The 21,732-nt window shown below is 34.9% G+C and overlaps 1 protein-coding gene across 3 annotated transcripts; it reads left to right on the plus strand.

Annotated features, from left to right (window-relative positions):
- LOC144975293 (glycine cleavage system H protein-like) lies at positions 1-19,802 on the plus strand. Of its 3 annotated transcripts, XR_013645888.1 has the most exons (8): positions 1-131; positions 733-874; positions 12,263-12,400; positions 12,956-13,035; positions 14,149-14,212; positions 15,037-15,171; positions 16,132-16,238; positions 17,941-19,802. XR_013645888.1 is itself a non-coding variant. In XM_078919240.1 (6 exons), the coding sequence occupies exons 2-6, from the start codon at positions 12,301-12,303 to the stop codon at positions 18,036-18,038; spliced, it is 477 nt and encodes a 158-aa protein (XP_078775366.1). In that variant the 5' UTR covers positions 737-874; positions 12,263-12,300; the 3' UTR covers positions 18,039-19,802. The 3 variants fall into 3 exon arrangements, 2 of the variants coding, with proteins under 2 accessions (XP_078775366.1, XP_078775364.1); XM_078919240.1 differs by lacking the exons at positions 1-131; positions 16,132-16,238 and having other exon boundaries at positions 737-874; XM_078919238.1 differs by lacking the exons at positions 1-131; positions 733-874; positions 16,132-16,238 and having other exon boundaries at positions 12,210-12,400.
- The last annotated feature ends 1,930 nt before the right edge of the window (positions 19,803-21,732 follow it).

Below are 21,732 nucleotides of genomic sequence, written 5' to 3' on the forward strand. Positions count from 1 at the left end.
ATATTTTAAAAAAAACATTTAACATCCTTTGTCCTTTTATGGTTACTTCTATGAACCAGCTCTGAGCAAATGGACATTATGATCTAATACCACGAATGAAAATACCATCCCTCATCTGGCGGTATTCTGGCGTATGTATATTTATATTGATGAAAATATGAATGCAAATATGTATGTAAATAGTTGTAAATGATAATAAAACAAATAAAAATGAATATAAGGCCTCCCCGCAATTTAATTACCGGCTTGATTTTACATTGTTGCATGTTGCGTTGTTTTGAGAGTATTTCCATTACAAAATTGAGCCCATAATAAGTTGGGTTACCAGACCTGCAAATAAGAACACGTCAGCTAGTACCTATCTTTCATGTCCTTGACTTTGGCGCATAAGCAAAAGTCTTTGTTTATTCATTTATTTATTTATTTATCAATTCATTCATTCAAGCATTCATTCATAGTTCAAGCATTCATTAAAAAATCAATTCATTAAATCATTTGTTTACAGATCTGAGCGCAATGTATCATTCATCCATCCTTTTAGCCATTCATTCATTCATCCATCCATCCATCCATCCACACACACACACACACACACACACACACACACACAAACACACACACACACGTCCATTCATCCATCCATGCATGCATGCATGTATCCATCAATCCATTCATTCATTCATTCATTCATTCACTCATTCAAAAATAAACTCATTCATTTATTTTTTACAGATCTGAGCGCGGTGTATTTGGTAGAAATGGTAGGCTATATTATATTAACTAAAATTACTGAAGTGGCCATGACGAGTAATGACAGTAGTAATTAGCAGTTAGCAGTGTCCGGCTTATCAATCACAATAGGACTCCAATTTAGGTAAGTGGTTGTTACTGCTTTGCTGTCTTATGCTATGACGCTCGTCCTAGGACCCTGTATGTTTCTGGTTCGAGTCCCGCTCTTAGTCTTAACTTTTCTCACCGCTCTCAGGCGAGAAATGAGTTCCTGACCGGGAACAGCGCTGTATCTATCGAGGAAAAAGAAAAAGGAATGTAACAGCATCATGTTTCGTCCTACAAGGGATAAGTGTTGCTGTTAGCTTGAGAAACTTTGCAAAGCATTTTGAGCACATTTCGTGATATTGCGCTAATAAAAAATCAGTTTGTCTCTTTGTTTTTTGTTTTATGTGTGTCTATGTGAGTGTATGTGTGTGTGTGTGTGTGTGTGTGTTTGTGTGTGTGCGTAAGTAAGTGTGTGTTCCTGGGAGTTATAAGGATTGTGATGTGGTTTTACATCTATTACAAATCTACACTGGGCCTTGATAATCAGTGGTAATGATTATGACAACGACAACTACGCTGATGTTGAAGAAGATGATAATGATAATGATGATGATGATGATGATGATGATGATGATGATGATGATGATGATGATGATGATGATGATGAAGATGATGATGGTGGTGGTGGTTGTAATGGTGGAAGCGGTGGTGGTGGTAGGAATGATGTTTGTGTGGGTGGTGATGATGAAATAATAATATTATCATAGTTATAGTGATCTTGTTCGACTAAAGGAATGCCATTGTTAGCTTAATAAAATTATACGACGAACCAAACACAGCACTATACGCTAAAATCGACGTATACATATTTGCAGGTTTGGTAGCCCAAATCGGCTGATTGTTGTAAGGAAAATTATATCGAACCAACGAATAATATTGCCAATGATAAACATATCAAGTCAAGTCCATAATTTCCAAAATCAGACCCCCAAATATCTGCACAGAGCTTAAAACATACGTGCACATATTAGCTGGTCGGACAACCAAACGCAATTAATTATGGGCCTGTTTTAACATTGTTGTAAAGGGAAATATTTATATTGAGTTGGTTTGACGGTATATTTGCATTACACCAATGAGCCCATAAAAAGTTGGGTTATCAGACCTGCAAATAAGTACATGTCGGTTAAAAATAACTGTAGTTATATTTTGATTTAATTTTTGGTGGTAGCAAAGACAACAACAGTAGGGCGGAATAATGAGCAACCTGAAAAGGAATGGATTTGGCATGTTCCCAGTTGCCACAACTTCCAAATTCGGAGATAAGTGCTATCAAGTCGTTTTACTCAATGCTACAAATATAGCGATACTAATCTAACCCAATGATAAAGCTTTTCCAGGAAGGTCGAGATAAGTGTGCCCTTGGCTAAGAATAGAAGCTCACAAGATTGCCATCAGGAAATACAACAGACCAATATATACACACACATATATATATATATATATATATATATATATATATATATATATATATATATATATATATATATATTATATATATATTTAGTGCCGCGCTGAAGACCGGTCTGGACCGCGGTCCGACGGTCTTTTAGCTGTGAACCGAAGACCGGTCCCAGAGGGGAAGACCGGCGGCGGTCCTCACTTCTTATCACCTTTCAACTAGTGCGGGGCGGTCCTTGCAAGGACCACGGTCCTACGGTCTCGCGCCATAGCCTACTACTTCCCCAGCGATTCGTTGCTTCGGTTGCCTATCTTCCATCAATCACCACCCATCCCACTTAATTAATCGCACCCACCCCCTTTGTCATACACTAAACGACACAGACGACCATACAGGCAGACGACCACCAACCTCCACTCCGCAAACCGCCCTTTCGTGTGTGAGATGGGGGGAACAGGAGGCGCACGCCTTGGACGATTCATTATACGGGGTAAATTTCAAAATTTACTACACCATAATGATCGCAATGACAATGATCTATGGTGAAGGCATGACCCCTCTTCTCTAATGGGTTATTGTTTGAAATGTATGTGACTACAAAAGATGTGTGTGCTTGTGTGTGTGTGTGTGTGTGTGTGTGTGTGTGTGTGTCGAACCTAGCAAGTAGCAAATCCGATTTTTTGTTTTCTTTTGTCCATCTCTTGTCACCACTCCTTTCTATCGCAGTGTTGTCATTTAAAATAATACAATAATATTAAAATTTCGTTTGGTGTTTTTACTAATCAAATAATTGAGTTTCATTAGTTTCTTCCTTCCAAAAAACCCAGTTATAACGTCTGAATTTTAAAAAAGTCCAATAGAATATTTGGGGACCCCGATAGCTCAGTTGATAGAGCACTCTCTTTATACGCAAAGGGCCAGAGATCGATCCCGGGTGCAGTCGATTTTTTTCTGAATCCCTGTCTACTCAGCAATGAATGGGTAGCTGAGTTTGTTAGATCTGGCGAAAAGTCACCATCGACCCTTCTTATCATCTCATCCACCCCCTCTTATTATAACTTCACGTCTCTCTCTTACTCTTCAATGCTCGCTGCCCTCTAATGTGTGTGTGGGGGGGGGGGGGGAGGGGGTGGGTAGGAGTTGCGTGTGTGTATCAACGCCACGAACAACTCGATCAACGCCTTGGGCGATGCCATTATCTCCGTTAATGGGGATAAATTTCAAATTTTATTAAATTATCGAACTAACAAGGAAGTACGGTGAGCAAATAAAGAAGGCATCACCCCTCTTCTCTAATTAGGTTACAATTTGAAATGAGTGTGACTACTCCATGTGTTTTACTCCTGTAGGCCACGGTTTTCATCGTGTAGCGGTCTTTTTTAACGGTTCAAGAATGAACGATCCCACGCTCTCAAAGGTCAAACCGGTTCGAATTTCCAACAGTCTCTCAGGAATGTTCAATGTCGAAAAGGACCGGTCCTTGCGGTCTTCATTTCCCAAGGACCGTAGGACCGTGGTCCTTAAGCTTGCCAAGGACGCCCCGCACTAATATATATATATATATATATATATATATATATATATATATATATATATATATATATATATATATATATATATATATATATATATATATATATATACTGGAAGGCATATCAACAACGTTCCTCTAGGCACGTCTAGGTCCCACTTTTCTTAAACCGTCAATGGGTGACCTCCTGGTGGCCAATGGTCTTGGTCAATGAGCTAAGACTGGTGACATAATAATAACAGAAAGGGTTAGATTATCCGATAATAATACGTACACATCTATAAATAGCTATAAAAGCTGTCACCAGAAGTCACAATACACCGTCATTGGTCGCCGGTGAAGGTGAAGGTGAAAGCTACTAAAGGGCAAGCTCAGAAAAGGGCATTGCACTCAGATTAGGTACACAAAGTGCAGGTCAGTAAATGGTACATCAGACCTGCCTACTTGAAATTGGAAAAAGTCGTAGTTTTCGGGGGTAATAACATAGTGGACATCAGGGGTAATAACAAAGTGGACATTGTAACTATTTTTTAAAATTACCAATTTATGTTTAAATACATTAAATTAATGCTTTGAACTCGTTTGTATACTAACTCAGGCAACAAAAACTTTGTTTTCAAGAAGTTTATTGAAGTAAAGATCTTTATATAATTGCCAGTTAGGACCACCAAATTTGTAGTTTTACGAAATTTTCGTAGTAGTAGGCATGTCAGGTACATGTACACTTGGGGTCTCTACTACTACGTTACCCACTGTCGTTTCTAAACTGCTCTCTTCTTGTCGGCTGTAAACATACAACATTCGTGATCCCCCACCTCAAAGCGGTATAATGTCGGGATGAACTAGGTGCTGTGACAAATATAAAACCTGGGCTCAATTTCTAACAGCTATGACTATGACTTACTTTTGACTTATTGTCGATCGCCTCCCAAATTTGGACTGGGACGCTTTGGCAGCTTCTCGGATTTATTGAGTGAGTTCTTTCCACTGATGACGGTCTGCTGCGATGGATCTCATGTATTCTAAATCCTTTTCGCATCTCAGTTATTGTGTGTCATCGGGTGTTTCTTTTTTACGAAACCCACCGAAACCGAGTCCTATGTTCATTCCCCATATGTGTACACTTCCCACAACGTTGTCGGATATTGTCTGGTTTCGTAGAAAAGAAACACCGTGCGACACCGAGGCGCTTGGGGTCTTTATTTATTGTATATGCTTGATGTGGGTCTGGGGACGAAGTGGCATTGCACTGTGATCCGGATGACCCGGGTTAGAGCCCCGCTTCAAACACTTTCGTTTTTATTGCTTGAGCAAGATTATTAACCCCCGATTTGCTCACTTGGACAACATGGGTGATTCCTGTTGACATCAGACATCTTGTTTGATGAATTATCTATATTCCTTCGTGGAATGCCTAGGCGACGATGTCTTATGATATCATGGCGCAAAAGGCATAATTTAATTTTTGATGTAGGTCTGCCTTTGTGTTTGTTATGTCCGATTGGTGTAAAGAATAACGCAATTGCCTTACTAGCTGGAATATTTCTGTCTCTCCTTAGAATATGTCCAAATAGTCTCCAACTTGTTTCCAAAATTTGAATCGATGGCGTTGTATCTGAAGAAGAAAAAAAAAATGAAAGATCGTATTTTTTGTCATATTCACTCTAAACTCACTTTTCGAGGTTCCATTCATCCGACATAATACTGCACCGTTTTGAGCTGTTGTGGAAATAGAGAGAGAGAGAGAGAGAGAGAGAGAGAGAGAGAGAGAGAGAGAGAGAGAGAGAGAGAGAGAGAGAGAGAGGGGGTAACATTTGTTCTCCCCCGTACAGATATTTGACATTTTGTTTTGTGTCGTTTTAATGTGTGGCTCAATGTTCGGAGGTGCGGCAATTAGTCTTGTCACAAAATTCAAAACGATATCAAGCGTTGGAGACAGTGATCATTGACAATTTTTGTCCAGCTCGACGTTGTGTCCTTGGGTAAGGCACTTAAAACACTGGACTCGGGTGAGAATTAGTGCATGGCAAAAATATAGGCAGTGACGGATGTTGTAAGAGTCTTCGTACAGAAAGGGCGCCTAACAGGCGACTGGTATTGCATGAAATTAAAATACTATGGTTACATAATGTAACCAGATGGGAGAATAAATGAAACTAAAAGGCGCATCGAGCATAGTAGACTTGTGGAAATTCTCTTTTAATTAATTAATTAATTAATTAATTAATTAATTAATCTATTATTTATTTTTCCATTATTTATTATAATCTGGCAGTTAGTTCCTCTTCAATAATTAGATTTTTAAAAATATAAGTATAAGTAATAGTAATAGGATACGTGAAGAAAAAGGGAAAAGTTTCATTCTCTTGATGATCAACTGCATTTATTGACTTTTCATTCATGTTATAATTTTTATGATGGAGAATTGGACGCTTTTAAGGACAAGTGGGCTATCCCAGATTTTTCGTTTTTTTAAAAAATAATTACATAGGGGTCAAATTATGTGGGCGTTGCCCAACCCCCTGAAAAGGTTTCTTTCGATCATTAATTTCGTTTATTTGTTCGTTATCGGCATAAACTGCTTTGTGTTTTAACCGAAAACACAATGTGTCCATAAGTTTAAGCGGGCTAACCCTTCAAACATGGCTTCAACACGAGACGTGTCGATTTCACGACTGGAAGAAGAAAACTTACCACTAAACAACAATGACATCATATCCGGTAATATTTTGCATTTCAATTGTCATTGTAATGTGTTTAGACGCGTACAAAAATATTAATTTAAGGCAATAAACATGCGTTTAATGTAGGAAAATTGATTAAATTGACTGCATGTATGAGAGGGACAGCCCAATATTTCGCAACAGACATGCCCATGTGTCAAATGGGATAGCCCATTTAACTAGGGATGGCCCGATGTGCAAGTAAGTTGAAACATTAATGGGTTAGCCCCTTGGAATAATATTCCAAGGTTAGCCCAATATTGTGGGTTAGACTGTTTGTGCAATTGACACATATTGGTAAGCATTGCCACTCATTGGGATAGGCTGCAGGAATATGGGTTAGGTTAGACCATTGTTATTTTATTGACCTGTGATCACATTCTTAATGTTTGTTGGGCTAGTCCAAAAGTTTTTTATTATTTAAAAAATAGACAAATGAGGGATAATAATAATAATAATAATAATAATAATAATAATAATAATAATAATAATAATAATAATAATAATAATAATCATCATCATCATCATCATCATAATCATAATTATTATTATTATTATTATTATTATTATTATTATTATTATTATTATTATTATTAGACCGTCTACTATATTATTATTATTATTATTATTATTATTATTATTATTATTATTATTATTATTATTATTATTATTATTATTGTTATTATTATTATTATTATTATTATTATTATTATTATTATTATTATTATTATCATTATCATTATTATTATTATGATGATGATGACGATGATGATGATGATGATGATGATGATGATGATGATATGATGATGATGATGATGATGGTGATGATGATAATGATATTGCTAATAATAATAATAATAATAATAATATAATAATAATAATAATAATAATAATAATAATAATAATAATAATAATAATAATAATAATAATAATAATAATAGGACAAAGAAGAGTTCAGGTGTGTTTTAAGGTCCTTTTTGAAAGTCATCTCAGACGAATACATAAATATTGCATTTTACATAATCATTATGTGTTACATTTAGACCGTGACACTTTAGCAATAATACTAACAAACTGACTAATAAACATGTTTATGCTTTTCGTGACAGCCTTGAAAAATATTTTTCTGAAACTGAAACCTAAGTCTTAGAATGATTTTCACTTTAAATCTATTTATCAGATATTCATCCATACCCTTGTCCGTGTCGGTACCTATTCTTGCGTATCACTTAGAAGGGGAGGGGGTTGTGAAAGAATGTGGTGGTGGTGGGGGGGGGGGGGGTATGCATTTGGGTCATACTGCAATAGAAGGAAAAATTTAAATTTAGAATTGAGCTTTATATAGCGCGATATCCACTAAATGTGCTCAGAGCGCTTTACAATGGGTCCCTGGTCAACAGCAACATTTAACATGTAGGACGTTAGGCGATATTACAATTTTTCGGACAAAGGCAACGCTGTTAACGGCCAGGTACTCATTTTACACCTGAGTACGGTGATAGAATGTGAGAATGTGAGTAAAGAGCCTTTTCCAAGGACTCAACTATGCGCCGAGCCAGGACCTTCCGATCCGAAAGCGAGTGGCATACCACAAGACCACATAGCCGCACATCATCATCATCATCATCATCATCATCATCATCATCATCATCATCATCATCATCATCATTATTATTATTATTATTATTATTATTATTATTATTATATATTATTGTTATTGTTATTGTTATTATTATTATTATTATTATTATTATTATTATTATTATTATATATGTTATATTATTATTAGATTTATTATCATTATCATCATTATGATTATTATTATCATTATTATTATTATTATTATTATTATTATTATTATTATTATTATTATTATTATTATTATTATATTATTATTATATTATCATTATTATTACTATTATTATTATTATTATTATTATTATTATTATTATTATTATTATTATTATTATTATTATTATTATTATTATGGTGCGAATGGGTCCCTGGGGAGTGTTGGAGTGAGTTGGAGGCCTGGTGGATAGGTGTTTAGAGTGGCGGGGGCTGTCTGAAGCCAGAGATAATAAAAATACTAACAAACAGGTGGAAATGGAGACATAAGAAATAAACATTACAAACAATGGACGTTTCGATTGCAAACATTCGTAAGTAAAATATTAAACAAAGGAACGTTAAATTCTAATAACACAAAATGTTGTGAGTTTTCAACGTTCTCTTTCCTTATTGTTTTCCTGACCAAGGGTTACAAGTTACACCCATTACCATTACACCTGAAAAGTCCATTGGGTGTGCTGTTTCCATCCGAAGCCCTTAAATTTTCACCTTTACTTCTTCTTGTTCTATGAACGAGTACAAGATTTAGTGTGCATCCACTCTTTGAGTTGAACATCACCGAGGGGTAATTAATGTAACTTGATCGTTTAGGCCTTTGCAAATTGTTGTTTACTTTGTCACGCTTTCTTCTCTGTCGTAGAGGATCGAGATTTAAATCAGTATCATGTTTTTATCTTTATTGTTTTGATTCATCAATTTCACTGCTCTGTTTTGTATTTGTCTGATTTCTTGAATTTCTGATTTGTGGCGAGAGTCCCAGACAGAGCTACCATAATATTCTCGTATAGGCCTAACAAAAGCTTTGTAACTTTATTTCCCTCCTGTTGTTGTAATTACACGTAATTACGTGCGTATAGGCACATTCCATGTACACAACATAGTTTTTTCTGCATTCCGATTGGTTATTATTGATCACGTGACCCTCATTCACGTAGGGATTTTTCCGTTTAACAGAACTGCGTTCGAGAAAGCCTCTCGTTTCGTTGTACAAACGGTGGTTTTCCACTCGAGGCCACGTGTTATATCATAAATCGGTAACAGCTGTTTGGCTAGACAAATTGTCAAGGTCAGCAATTTGGAGTTTTGGTCTCTCTCTCACGTGACGACAACGGGTCCACTATGTAAACAAATCTTGACTCAGGTCCATGATCTTGTAAAATCTACTTGAAGTGAAGGGCAAGGTGGTCAAATGGACAAAGATTTACGCCATCACCAAGACCATTCAAGGTTCGAGCCCCATTTTGCCATCTCGGTTTTGTTTTGTTTATTTCTTTTTTTTTTTAGCATACCACATAAGCTCGATTTGTCCACAATTTGACGATATGATGAATGGGATGGATTGTATATAAATTTATGGTTCACTCAAAGTATTCTTCACTGGAGCTGGTAAATATTAGATATCTAGTCATCAACTTTTTAGTAACCACTTTCCAAACCCATTTGTGACGCATCACTTCAAATATTATATATATATATATATATTATATATATAATATATATATATATATATTATATTTATATATATATATTAAATATTATATATATATATATTTTTTTTTTTCTGGTCGAATTGTGAATTTCGAGTAAAAGTCATCAAAACGTGAGAATATAGTTCAGTCATTCGCACACGAAGTTGACCCTTCGTTTTTTGTTGTTTTTTTTTTTCTATCAGTACTATCAGTAAAATATCTTCACTTTCTCCAAGTCTCTTATTTTTTAAACAATAAATTCCATTTTTAGCCTGGATGTTACCCAAAATAATACCGTTGACGATGGGCTACATTTGTTGCATTGTTCGCAACGTGTACTGAGTAGTAGATAAGTGTACACAAAGATTTCTCGTCAGCCTCTTGTGTATTTCAGTTAAGTTAAAGCAGGGGGGGGGGGGGGGGTAAGTTAAAGCAGGGGGGGGGGGTCAAAGTGGCCGAGTGGTTAAGGCATTGCACTGTGATCCGGATGACCCGGGTTCGAGCCCCGCTTCAGGCACTTTGGTTTTTTTTTTCCTTGAGCAAGATTATTAACCTCCAATTTGTTCACTTGGACAACATGGGTGATTCCTGTTGACATCAGACATCTTGTTTGATGAGTTATCTATATTCCTTCGTGGAATGCCTAGGCGACGATATCTTATGATATCGTGGCACAAAAGGCATAATAATATATATAAAGCGGTATTCATAGAATAGTTAACAATGTTCTAACACTGTGGTCGTGCTAGTCAGGTCCATGGTTTTGTTTTGACACTTCTTCACCGCGAATATCCAGAATCTATTGTACTTTCTTTTGGCACTTATCTACATCTGTCAATTTTTAGTTTATATTATTCCTTAAGAAATATTACATAGTCATAGTCACAGCAAATAGTATAATATTATATGACATAAACAAAGAACTTTTGACTCCATACATTGGCAGAGTGCCTATCGTATACCCCGATAGCTCAGTTGGTAGAGCAAAGGTTCATAAAAACTTGAAAAATTGTCAGAATTCAACAGTAGTAAACGTGGCTGCTTCTTGTGTTCAAACAGGAAATAGAAAAGGCAGTTAAAACTTTGAACATTATCCAATGGGTCTTTGTGCATTCTTTCTGCGAAGAGCTTGATATAATGAATGTGGGTGTGGAATTCCCCCCACCTTACCCTACCCAAATCCATAATGTATGGGATCAGAATGTTTGTAAAGTGTGAAATAAAATAACCTCTCCACTGAAAAGTAAACATGTGGTAAACGTGACATTTGCCAGAGTAATACCTATTAAATATGTGGCTTGATGTTGATGAAATTGTTGTTTAGAGATACACTGCTATTAATGTCACATCGATCCCTGTTTGTTTATTTTGTTGTGTGTTTTTGTTTTTTTTTTGTTTGTTTTTTGTTTGGTTCCATTTTGCCAGCCAGTGCACAAGATTATTAAAATTTATTATGGATGTTTGAAAATGACTCCATTACAACAATGTTAAATTAGGCCTATAAGTGGGTTCGGATATCAGACCCATAGCTTGTCTGTGATCAGACCTGCATACGTCGCCTAACACCTATAGAAATGGAGAAATGCCATCCATAAGTTGAATAGTAATAAATAATGTTATCCAAAATGTGTTATTGTTTTTGTATGATAAAAAAGTATTTTTGAAAACTTCTTACAGACAAAATAATAAAAAAAGAATCCAACAATCCAAACATAAAATGACAATCCAAAGACGTCAAAAATAATCCAAATACAAGAGGTTTGGCTTAAAATAGTTCAACCTGGCAATACTGCTTTGTTGTTATTTACAGGCATAAACTAAGATAAAGGCAGGCCATGATATTGTTACTGTCCAATGGCTGACCAGTAAGGTTGGATAGATAGAATGCGCTTGGCCAAGGAGTTCACAACATTGCCATCCGGAAGTATAACGGACTAACACACAAATTCTGTGTAACCATGAACTTTTGTAGTCTGGTTAATACAGTTTAGTGAGAACAACTCACAAACGCGGATGGCAAAAACAATAACAAAGGCCTGAGTGACGTCATCTGCATACTATCTATAGGAATCTTCCAAAAGACCCTGATCAGGAAATTTTGCAAACATGACCCATGACCTTTGACATTGAGTTAACCGAGGTTGGAAAAAACACACATCTGCCTGCATATTTACATCTTTATTGGCTCATCATTGCTAACTTTAACAAGCTAAATGGAATTCTTTGTCTTTTAAAAAGTATATTTCTCCATTCAATCGTTAAAGTATTACTCTTTTTAATGGAAAACATCAAAACAAGAAAATAACAATCCCGTTCCATATAAGGAAACCGGCCGTCACGTGACAGTATTTACTATTTATAAGCTTGGCACGCCAACGAAGCATGTTAGCGGCAGGCTTGGTTGTTATTCATCAGTGGTCAATATATTAAAGGTGCGTTTTGCTTTCAGCTTCAGTCTTGGATTCGACTTTCAAACAACAAGCAATAATGACATCCCAAGTAGCTCGTAAAGCAACATTAGCATTAAAAGTGGCTTCATCAACCATCCAATCTCAAAAGAGAGGAAGTTTTTCAAAGCCGTTTACAAGTGAGTTATTATTATTATTATTATTATTATTATTATTATTATTATTATTATTATTATTATTATTATTATTATTATTATTATTATTATTATTATTAATATTATCATCATCATCATCATCATAATTATTATCATTATCATTATTATTATTATTATCATCATCATCACCATTATTATTATTATTATCATCATCATTAGGCCTATCATTATTATTGTTCTTATTTTTATTATTGTTGTTTTTATTGTTATTGAAAATAGCACTTATACTATCATCATCATCATCATCGTTACCAATGGTATCCATTGATTATTGTCCAGCTCAACCCGTTAGGAAATGAGATTTTTACTTTTCTTTCTTTTTTTGTTGTTGTTTTCCGTTCTCTGTGGTCATGGGCTGTCTACCAACACTAAAATTCGGTTCATGAGAGTAAAAAGCATTTGATATCAAAGACCAATTAAAAATATCAAGAAACGCGAAACAAAACAATAACAAACAAAATAAGAGAGAGAAGAGAAAAAAATGTATTAATTATTGTTTTCATTGTTGTTATGTTGCAGCTCGTCTGTATTCAAAAACTCACGAATGGATTATAACAGACGGAAGAACTGGCATTGTAGGGATTACCAACCATGCTCGGGTAAGTGGATAAAAATGTTTACATAGGCTATCTAGCAAATGAAAATGTTTTAGTGCTTTCATTTTATATTTAGAGGTGTCAACATGTATTTATACAATACAAGTACAAGTCTGACAACCCAAATTGGTGGTCTTGTCGTTGTAATGGGATTAGTACTAATAGCTTATTACTACTCACTTGGTCCACCAATCAACGCACCCCCTTATTACAGCAATGTTAATTAATTAAAACTAAGTCCCTTTCGCCCTTGAATATGAGACGTACAGTGAGATTAAGAGGGGGGGGGGGGGTGAAGCAATCTCATTTATAATATTATAGAAAGACCATCTTTTTCTTGAGTTTGGGTTCTATGCAGTTTGAGGGTTTTTTCACTTGTTTATTTTGAATCAAAATTCCGACATGAGCTTTTATTTCAGTAGGTACCAACTGACGATGGCAGTGGTTTTAATTCTTTTGCAGCATTTCCCTAGCCTATCCCCCATACCTGCCAACCCTTCCGCTTTTGGCGGAATCATTCCTATTTTCACTCTTCCTTTTTGTACTATTCCGCCATTGTCTCTAAAATTCCGATTTTCTTAAAATGATGATAATGGTAAGAAGAAAAAAGAGCAAAGAGGTTGGGGGTAGGGGTTAAAAATGTGAAATTCCCTTCCCCCCCCCCCCCCCCCCCCCCCTCAAATTCCGATTTTCATGCGTTCTGATTCCACTTGTGGAATATGAAGGGTTGGCAGTATAGTATCCCAATAGCTAACTTTATGTAATTCTGGAGATGATATATTATGAAAAGAGGGTTATCGAGGCCAATCTATTATTATTATTATTATTATTATTATTATTATTATTATTATTATTATTATTATTATTATTATTATTATTATTAGTTTTCCTTGTTTTCTGACGATGTCTAATATAAAATACTTAATTCACAATCCTCTAAAACAAGCTCGTGCAAAACCGTTAAAATTCAATGCGTTCAACAAAGCTCTTTGCTTGGGGTATTTCTGCTGCCTTTTACTACTTTGTTAATGTTAAATTTCAATGTTGCGACTTTCATATTTAAAAAAAAAATATAACTAGCCTATTCCTCATGCATCATCTTTGTTTTTAACACAGGATGGTTTGGGAGACGTTGTCTTTGTGGAAGCTCCAGAAGTTGGAACCAGTTTAAATCCTGAAGGTAAAAAACTGTTACGATTCTTTATTGGAACCTTTTGAACCTGCAGTTTATTTTTGTTTTTGTTTACATAATTACTATATCTATATTCTAGCTAGCCTATAATTATAATCAAACCTAACGTTTCCACCGGAGAATATGAATGGTAACTCAGTGCGCCTTTTGAGCTTCAATGAAACCCGGGTGACATCTCTATCACTTGTGTCTTGCTTAAAATAGTAAGGTATGATAATACTTTAGTTTTTAGTTTTGAATTCAACTCAGTCCGTAAGTTGCTAAGTGATGCCTTGACAAATGGTTATTTTTATTACATTTCAGTCCATGAAAATAAAATATAGGCCTACCAGGTTTTTAAAGTTTTTTTTTTCTTAGAAGAACTGTTGAAAAGATGACACAATTACTAGCTGATTAAATCTTATTGCTCGCAAAGTAAAGTAGGGGGGTAGCTTACGGTAGTTTCTATGAAAGCGTGATGTTGCTGTTGAAGTCTGTCATGATGCACTGTTTAGAAATTTGGACATTGGAAAAATTATTTTTAAATCTTATAACAGTATTTAATCAGTTCAGAAAATGTTTTCTTATTTCTGGTGTTTCTGCTAATTTGATAAAAGAGTTTTATTATTATTATTATTATTATTATTATTGTTATTATTATTATTATTGACATATCTTTATAAGACATGCAATCTTCCTTTTGATTCAGCCTCATGTTGTGATCTTTATTTATATTTTAATAATTAGAAGTTAGAAGACTACTTGCGCGGGTATTTTTAAAAAAATCTGTATCAAGTATAACAGTGTCCCCTATTAATCTTTTTTTTTTAAAGTGAGTGTGGCTGGATGTCTGGAAAGCACAAAGGCAGCCCACGATATCAACTGTCCAGTTTTTGGGAAAGTTACTGAGGTTAATGAGGAATTGCTGAATAATCCAAACCTGGTTACCCAAGATCCTTTGAATAGAGGTGAGTTTTATGATTGTTATTGTTTGCCATAAAAATGTAATTAGGATTTACCAATGTCAGTCAGATGTGTTATTTACGTGCCTACTTAAATTAAATGTGAATGTCATGAATATTTATCATTTGTTGGGCCTTGTGCATTATTATTTTTATCGCCCAATTGTAACTGTAACTATTTATATTTTCTTTAACGAGTTTGAGTTGATTTGATTGTGGTTGAATACCATTGTGCCATGAAGAATACTTAAAATGTTGGAAAATATGGATGGCCATGAGGATGTGGTTATCCTATGGTATTTCATTGTCCGACAAAGTTCCCAGGCAATTTTGTTTTAGTTGTATTTTGTTGTGATTGTTTAATTAATGACAGTGAAACATGTTGCATGTTGTTGTAATTGCTCTTTGTAACTCCCTGCTCTTGATCAAAGTTATGGTGTACTGTTTGACAAAATACCAAGTGTACTTGTATTTGTATTCATTGTTTGCCTCATTTCTTTTCATCATCTTTTTAAAAAATGTTTTATTTATTTCTATTTATTTTTCACCAAAAATAAAAGGAGCTTTTATATAGCGCAATAATATCAACTAAGTGCTTTACAAAGGGTCCATGGCCAACATTGTTGACCAGCTATATTTCATTTTAATATGGACCTAAAATAACCGTCCCTCATATGTTGCTTCTTTCATCTTGTCCATTCTGGTTATCATGACTGATTTTGCTCTAAATTATTTGTTTTATATGATGATGTGTACTTGTCTTCTTTTTGTTTAGTAGTCATTGGGTCAAATCTATATTGTAGATATATAGTTTTATTAAGATCAGATAGTATTTCATAAATCCCTTTTATGTTTGTTTTTGAAATTGAAAAGTTGTTTGTAGTGACATGTCGATTAGTTAGATTTATATTTGAAAAGTGTTTGTTTTGACATGTCAATTTAACACACGACATGTACATTTTCCAGCCTTGCTGACTTGAGAAAGAAAAGACATGTTTTCATCATAGAAAAGGCATGTTATCATTCATTCAGCACGGACTGCTATATATTTGGGAATCATCACCGTAACCAGGGTATTGAAAATTGCATATTCAACATAGTAAAGGGTGTCCCAAAAAACACACAATGGTTAGGCTTTCGCTTCAGATATCTAGCTACTCTATGGATTTTCAAAATAAATTTTTCTCCGCTGATTAACTTGTGAAAACAATACAGTTGTCGAATAGGGTTCAAGTTGACATTTTATATCAGAATTGTGTGTATATTTTTTGGGACACCTTGTTAAACCGATATTTAGTAATTTAAAGCTTAATATTAAACCTTTGAGGAATGCTGGAAGCCAAGGTATTTTTTAAGTATTTGGTACTTGCTGTCAGTGTCAGTCTCAAAATATTTCATCATTTATTCAATGGCTTTTGCTATAATTCAGAGTTGTTTTATCCGGAAAAAAAAAGAACTTTGCAATGGCTTTCTCAAAGGAATATTTATCTTTTATAAAGTCATAACGTCTTAGATAATTATCATAGTATTCAGTCAATATAATATGTTAAAAAGATAAATTTTGATATAAAGCTAAATGCGCTTGGAATTCAGTCTTAATCATTGACATATTCCAGGAATGCATTTCAATTTCAATTGTTGACTTGCTTCCACTAAATGATTTTTAGTGAACAGTGTTTTTTTTTTTTTTAAACTCAATTTATCACAAGTCATGCTATGTTTCGGGAAGTGTAATGCTTCTTGTCATATGTTAGATGAATTATGATAATATCATTAATTTTTCCTGGTATATGCCGTATGAAAAGACTGATTTCCTTAGCTTTATTCTCATTAATACCTTCACAGTTAGGAATTTGTCTCACATGTATGCGAATATCTCTGGTATATGGTATATATTATGGTGGATTCCCAATCATTTAGGAGAGAAACTCTCGATTTCATACGCGCTTTCCATTGGGCATAGGCTATGGTTTTTCATAATACATTATATTGGAAGGAGATAATTCAGCAAATTGTTTATACTGTATATTAAAATGTTTTGGGGGATGTTATTGCACCTGATTTTTTAAAATTTAATGGCACCCCGAAACAATTCGTTGGGTTTATTCCTTCAGAAATAAACTTGTTATTCTGGGCTGGTGTTTGTTACTTTTAAACAGTTTGTTTTGTTATTTTTTAAGAGGCACACATTTTGATGTCGGAAAAAGTTACTTATTTTTAGAGTGATGGCGTGTTTTTGAAATTTCTTTCATGGCACAACTGTATTAGCTGATTAATTGCAATATATAATTTTCTCATTGTCTATTCTAAGTATGTTGATCTTGTTTTTCAAAGATTTCCTCTGTTTAAAAAAATATTCAATGGCTTTTTTGGTTTTGGAATTTGATTATATCATGGCATTTTAACCGAGGGAGTACCATAATTGGTGTATTTAGTTCTCCCGATGCATGCATTATTTCATATAAGTATGAAATATCTCAGCTCTTACAGGTTTTTCTGTTGTAATTCATGTGAGTATTTCTTGAAGGGTATAAGTATTTTATAATTTGTGAAATGGATATCTAGTTAGGTTCACAACAGAAGTATAAATCGTGGGAAGGAGGAAAGGAGACGTAGGATTTGACAAAGTTCAAGCCACATGTTTTTCTGAGGGGGAGGCCGAGAGGATCCAAAATTTGGTATGGTATTACAACAATTAAATAGCTTTTTTTTTTTTCTTTTTTGTATCTTTGATTTTGGCATTCAACTCTTTTTTTTTTTTCATATTATTTTCAGGATGGTTGTACAAGTTACAAATGGATTCTGCTGCTGGTACCTCTCAGTTGATGGATGCAGCAGCCTACCAAGTCTTCCTCAAGGAAACAGAAATTTAGTCACGAGAAGGTGACAGATGGAGTGGTCATCTTGCAAAATCAATATGGATGCAATCTAATTCAGTATGTCCTACTGTGGATTGTTGTGCCTCCACAACAAATCAAGTGGAGTAAACCTCCTCTAGACATCTCATCTGTTGGACAGACAGCCTGTGTGTCTTGAGCATGAAGTCGGCTTTCTTTGACAAACTAGAATGCCACATTTTTTTTTTTATATAGTTGTAATTTAGAAACACTTTGACAAGTTTTGAAATATATGAACTTTTTGTTTAAGACCTATACCTCTTAAGTAATCAATTATTTTTTAAAAATTCATCAGAAGATACTGTGTTCCCCAGATTTAAACAAACTTTTATCTTGCATTTATTCTTTTTTTTCTTCGCCTTATGAAGGTGATGGTGATTACGGAATTATTATCAACTTAGTGTCCAAAAAATGTCATATCCCAAGTGTCAACTATTAATATGAAAGTGGCTAATGAGATTGTCTTTAGACTTAATAATATGAGTTTGGAATGACTCTTTTAGTTTTAGAGACCACTGCTCCCAAAGAAACTCGCCCCAATTCTAGAGTTGGATTCAACACTACCCGTAAAGAAAAATATTGGATAAGAAAAGGTTCTATACAAATTGAATCTACAAATTTCTTTCCTCATTATTATTGAAGACAACGGCAATGTCAGCATGAAGTGATTATATGCTGTGCGGGGAAACTTACGCAATTGTACTTCAGTGCAATGTATTTTGTGTTGTGTGATAGGCTATATAAGTTGAGTATGATCAGTGCGATATTTGTTGTTGTTGAGAGGATAAGTATGATATATAAATAAATATTTTGTCATTATCTAGCGGTATGAATCTTTGAGAAGTGATATGAATCGTGAATGAAACTTTCAATTATTTATTTTATAAATGTGTATACTGTGCTCATAATGCGATATTATTAATCCTTCAGCAAATATACATATGTTTTGGTGCATTTAATTACATTGAGCTCATCTTTTCCTTTTATACCGTTACACCATTCAACATTAGTAAATTTTTGTCCATCTAACCATTAAATATTTATGACTTTATGCAGATAGTGTTCGATTATATTAAGATAAGCCTGGGAGGTTTACACAATAAGTTATAACAAGCACTGTTTTTCATAATCTTGAAGAAAATCCGATATTACCAGGAGATACCAAATATAAATACATGCATGAAACTGGGCCATTATTTTACTATCAAACATTGCTTTAGGGCGTCAAACAATGCCTGGTGCAGGTAGAGCGCAACCAATATGATAAAGGAACTTCCAAATTAAAAAAGTAAAATTCGCTTCATTTGACACAATTTGGTACTACAACTGACTTTAAGAAATATTTAATAATAATCTTTTGACATCTAACGACGCATGCAAAGACATCTTTGAATATTGATATCTATTTTACTTCACTTTTCTTTTTATTTTGGGAGTGAGGGGGTTCTGTACATGTGCTTAAGGAAAAAATTACATATTTTGAGCATAGGTACATCATTAGCTTCTCCTTTTTAACGTTTATAACAAAATTTTAAAAAGATAGTCTTAAGTTAAGCCTGTGTGTTTAGGCCCGTTTCGGGACTGATTATGGTGCTCTGGTTTTGTTGACCCCTTCTGGCATTAAAAAAAAAATTAATCATAATGCAACATAATTGTTACTCTTATCAACATTCCTGTCAATGTGTCAATATTCCGTTAGTAGATGTAATAAAGTTGGCAATAAATTAAATGCATATAACCCATTGCTTGTTTCTTCATACTTTCAGCATAATTGTTTATTTCAGTTTTACTTTTACAATGGGATATGGGGATCCTGATCACTCGGTCCATAGAGCTCTTGCTTGAATTGAAAGAAATAGAGGCGGGTCGGATCGATCCGGAGGGAATCGAAATTTTTTTTCTGAACCCCCTTTCCATCTCAGTGATTGGGTAGTTAAGAGTTGACGGAAAGCACTTTGGGATAAAAAAAAAAAAAAAAAAAAAAAAAAAAAAATTGAGCTTTTATATAGTGCAATATCCACTAAACGTGCTCAATGCGCTTTACAGGGCGCCCCTGACCAACAGCATCACGTAACATGTAAAACGAAACATGACGCCTGTAACTGTTAGCCGATATTACAATTCTTTTCCGACAGAGACAACGTTGTTAATGGCCAGGTACTCATTTTACACCCGAGTACGGTGAGATTGAGAATGTGAGTAAAGATCCTTTTCCAAAGACTCGACTATGCACTGAGCGGGGCTCAGAAATGTCAATTGCCGCCCCCCTCTCGCTGCCCTGCCCATTTTGTCACAGGATCCAGATAGCCCAAGTAGTGTACCAAGGTCATTTCAGTGCTAGTTGGATATAAATGAGGGTACAGAAAAGATAAAGGGGAAAAGCCTCACTTGTGGCTCCAAGAGCAATACACATTTCCTTGTACCTACTTGTATTTGTGCGGCTATGTGGTCTTGTGGCATGACACTTACTTTCGGAACGGAAGGTCCTGGGTTTGGGCCTCGTTGAGTCCTTGGAAAAGGCTCTTTACTCACATTCTCTCACCGTACTCAGGTGTAAAATGAGTCCTGGTCATTAACTTAAACTTAACAGCTTCGTCTGTCGGAAAAGATTGTTATATCGCCTAATAATACTAATACTAATAGGCTTCTTACTTGATGCGCTGGGTGAGAACATTAATGTTGTATTAGTAACAGTAACAAGGACGCCATAAAGATGACATTATTGTAACACATGTATGTATTACTACCACTCAAGGAATGGCTATTTGGCACAAACTACAACTCGGTTGTGTGCAGAACCAGAATGCCAAGTCCATTGAACTTCGAATTAACAGGCTTTTACTGTAGTCAGAGAAGTGATTGAGAGAGAAAAATAAATCATCTCTCACAGAGTAAGGGTTAACTTACACCGGAGACTGACTCACTCTGACGATCTGCACTGCTGTTTTCCGGATAAAGACGTCAGGCACAGAAAAAAATATTAAGAATAAAGAGAAGAGCTGCCATGCTAGACCTACCAAGCTCTACAATAAAATGGCAGAGGACGTCCGGTGCTTGGTATGGGTAGGTCTAGCGGCTCTTCTCTTTATTCTTGGTACTATGTATTTTGTCCCTGCCCAACGTCTTTATCTGGAAGACGGCAGTGACGGGTCGTCGGAGTGGGTTAGTCCTCACATCTATTACACTGACAAACTGCAAAAGATAAAACCACCAGAGATTGTTTTGTTTGCGCTTGCAACACATTTTCATTTAGGTCGTGTCAGCACCAGGAAAAAGAAAGAAAATGGGCATGTCAAAAAATTCTAGCTAGAATGACAATTTAAGCACCCAAGTAAAAAGTAAGACAAAGGGGAATTAGTTCAAATAAGGAACGAATTTAGATTCCAACAGCATATTTATAAAAGTAATTGTTACTTAGTAAATTGGTTTGAGATCATCCTAAAGTCTAATCCAGACACCAGCACATGATCCCACCAAGAGGAACACGCTCAAAATGCTGACAAGACATGTTCAAAACAAAAATATAACGATCAGTACATAACAGAGAGATGATTTACAAAGAAAACAATCACCCCCAAAACTGACACTGATACTATACATTTGACTGTTTTCCTCTCAGCCAAGTAATCCCAATCCAAGACAAAAACATAAAGCAACTCAGAAAGCGGAT

Source organism: Berghia stephanieae, chromosome 6 (assembly GCF_034508935.2).
Source record: "Berghia stephanieae isolate SIO BIC M18660-M18661 chromosome 6, UCSD_Bste_1.3, whole genome shotgun sequence".
In the NCBI taxonomy this organism is placed as follows: domain Eukaryota; kingdom Metazoa; phylum Mollusca; class Gastropoda; order Nudibranchia; family Aeolidiidae; genus Berghia; species Berghia stephanieae.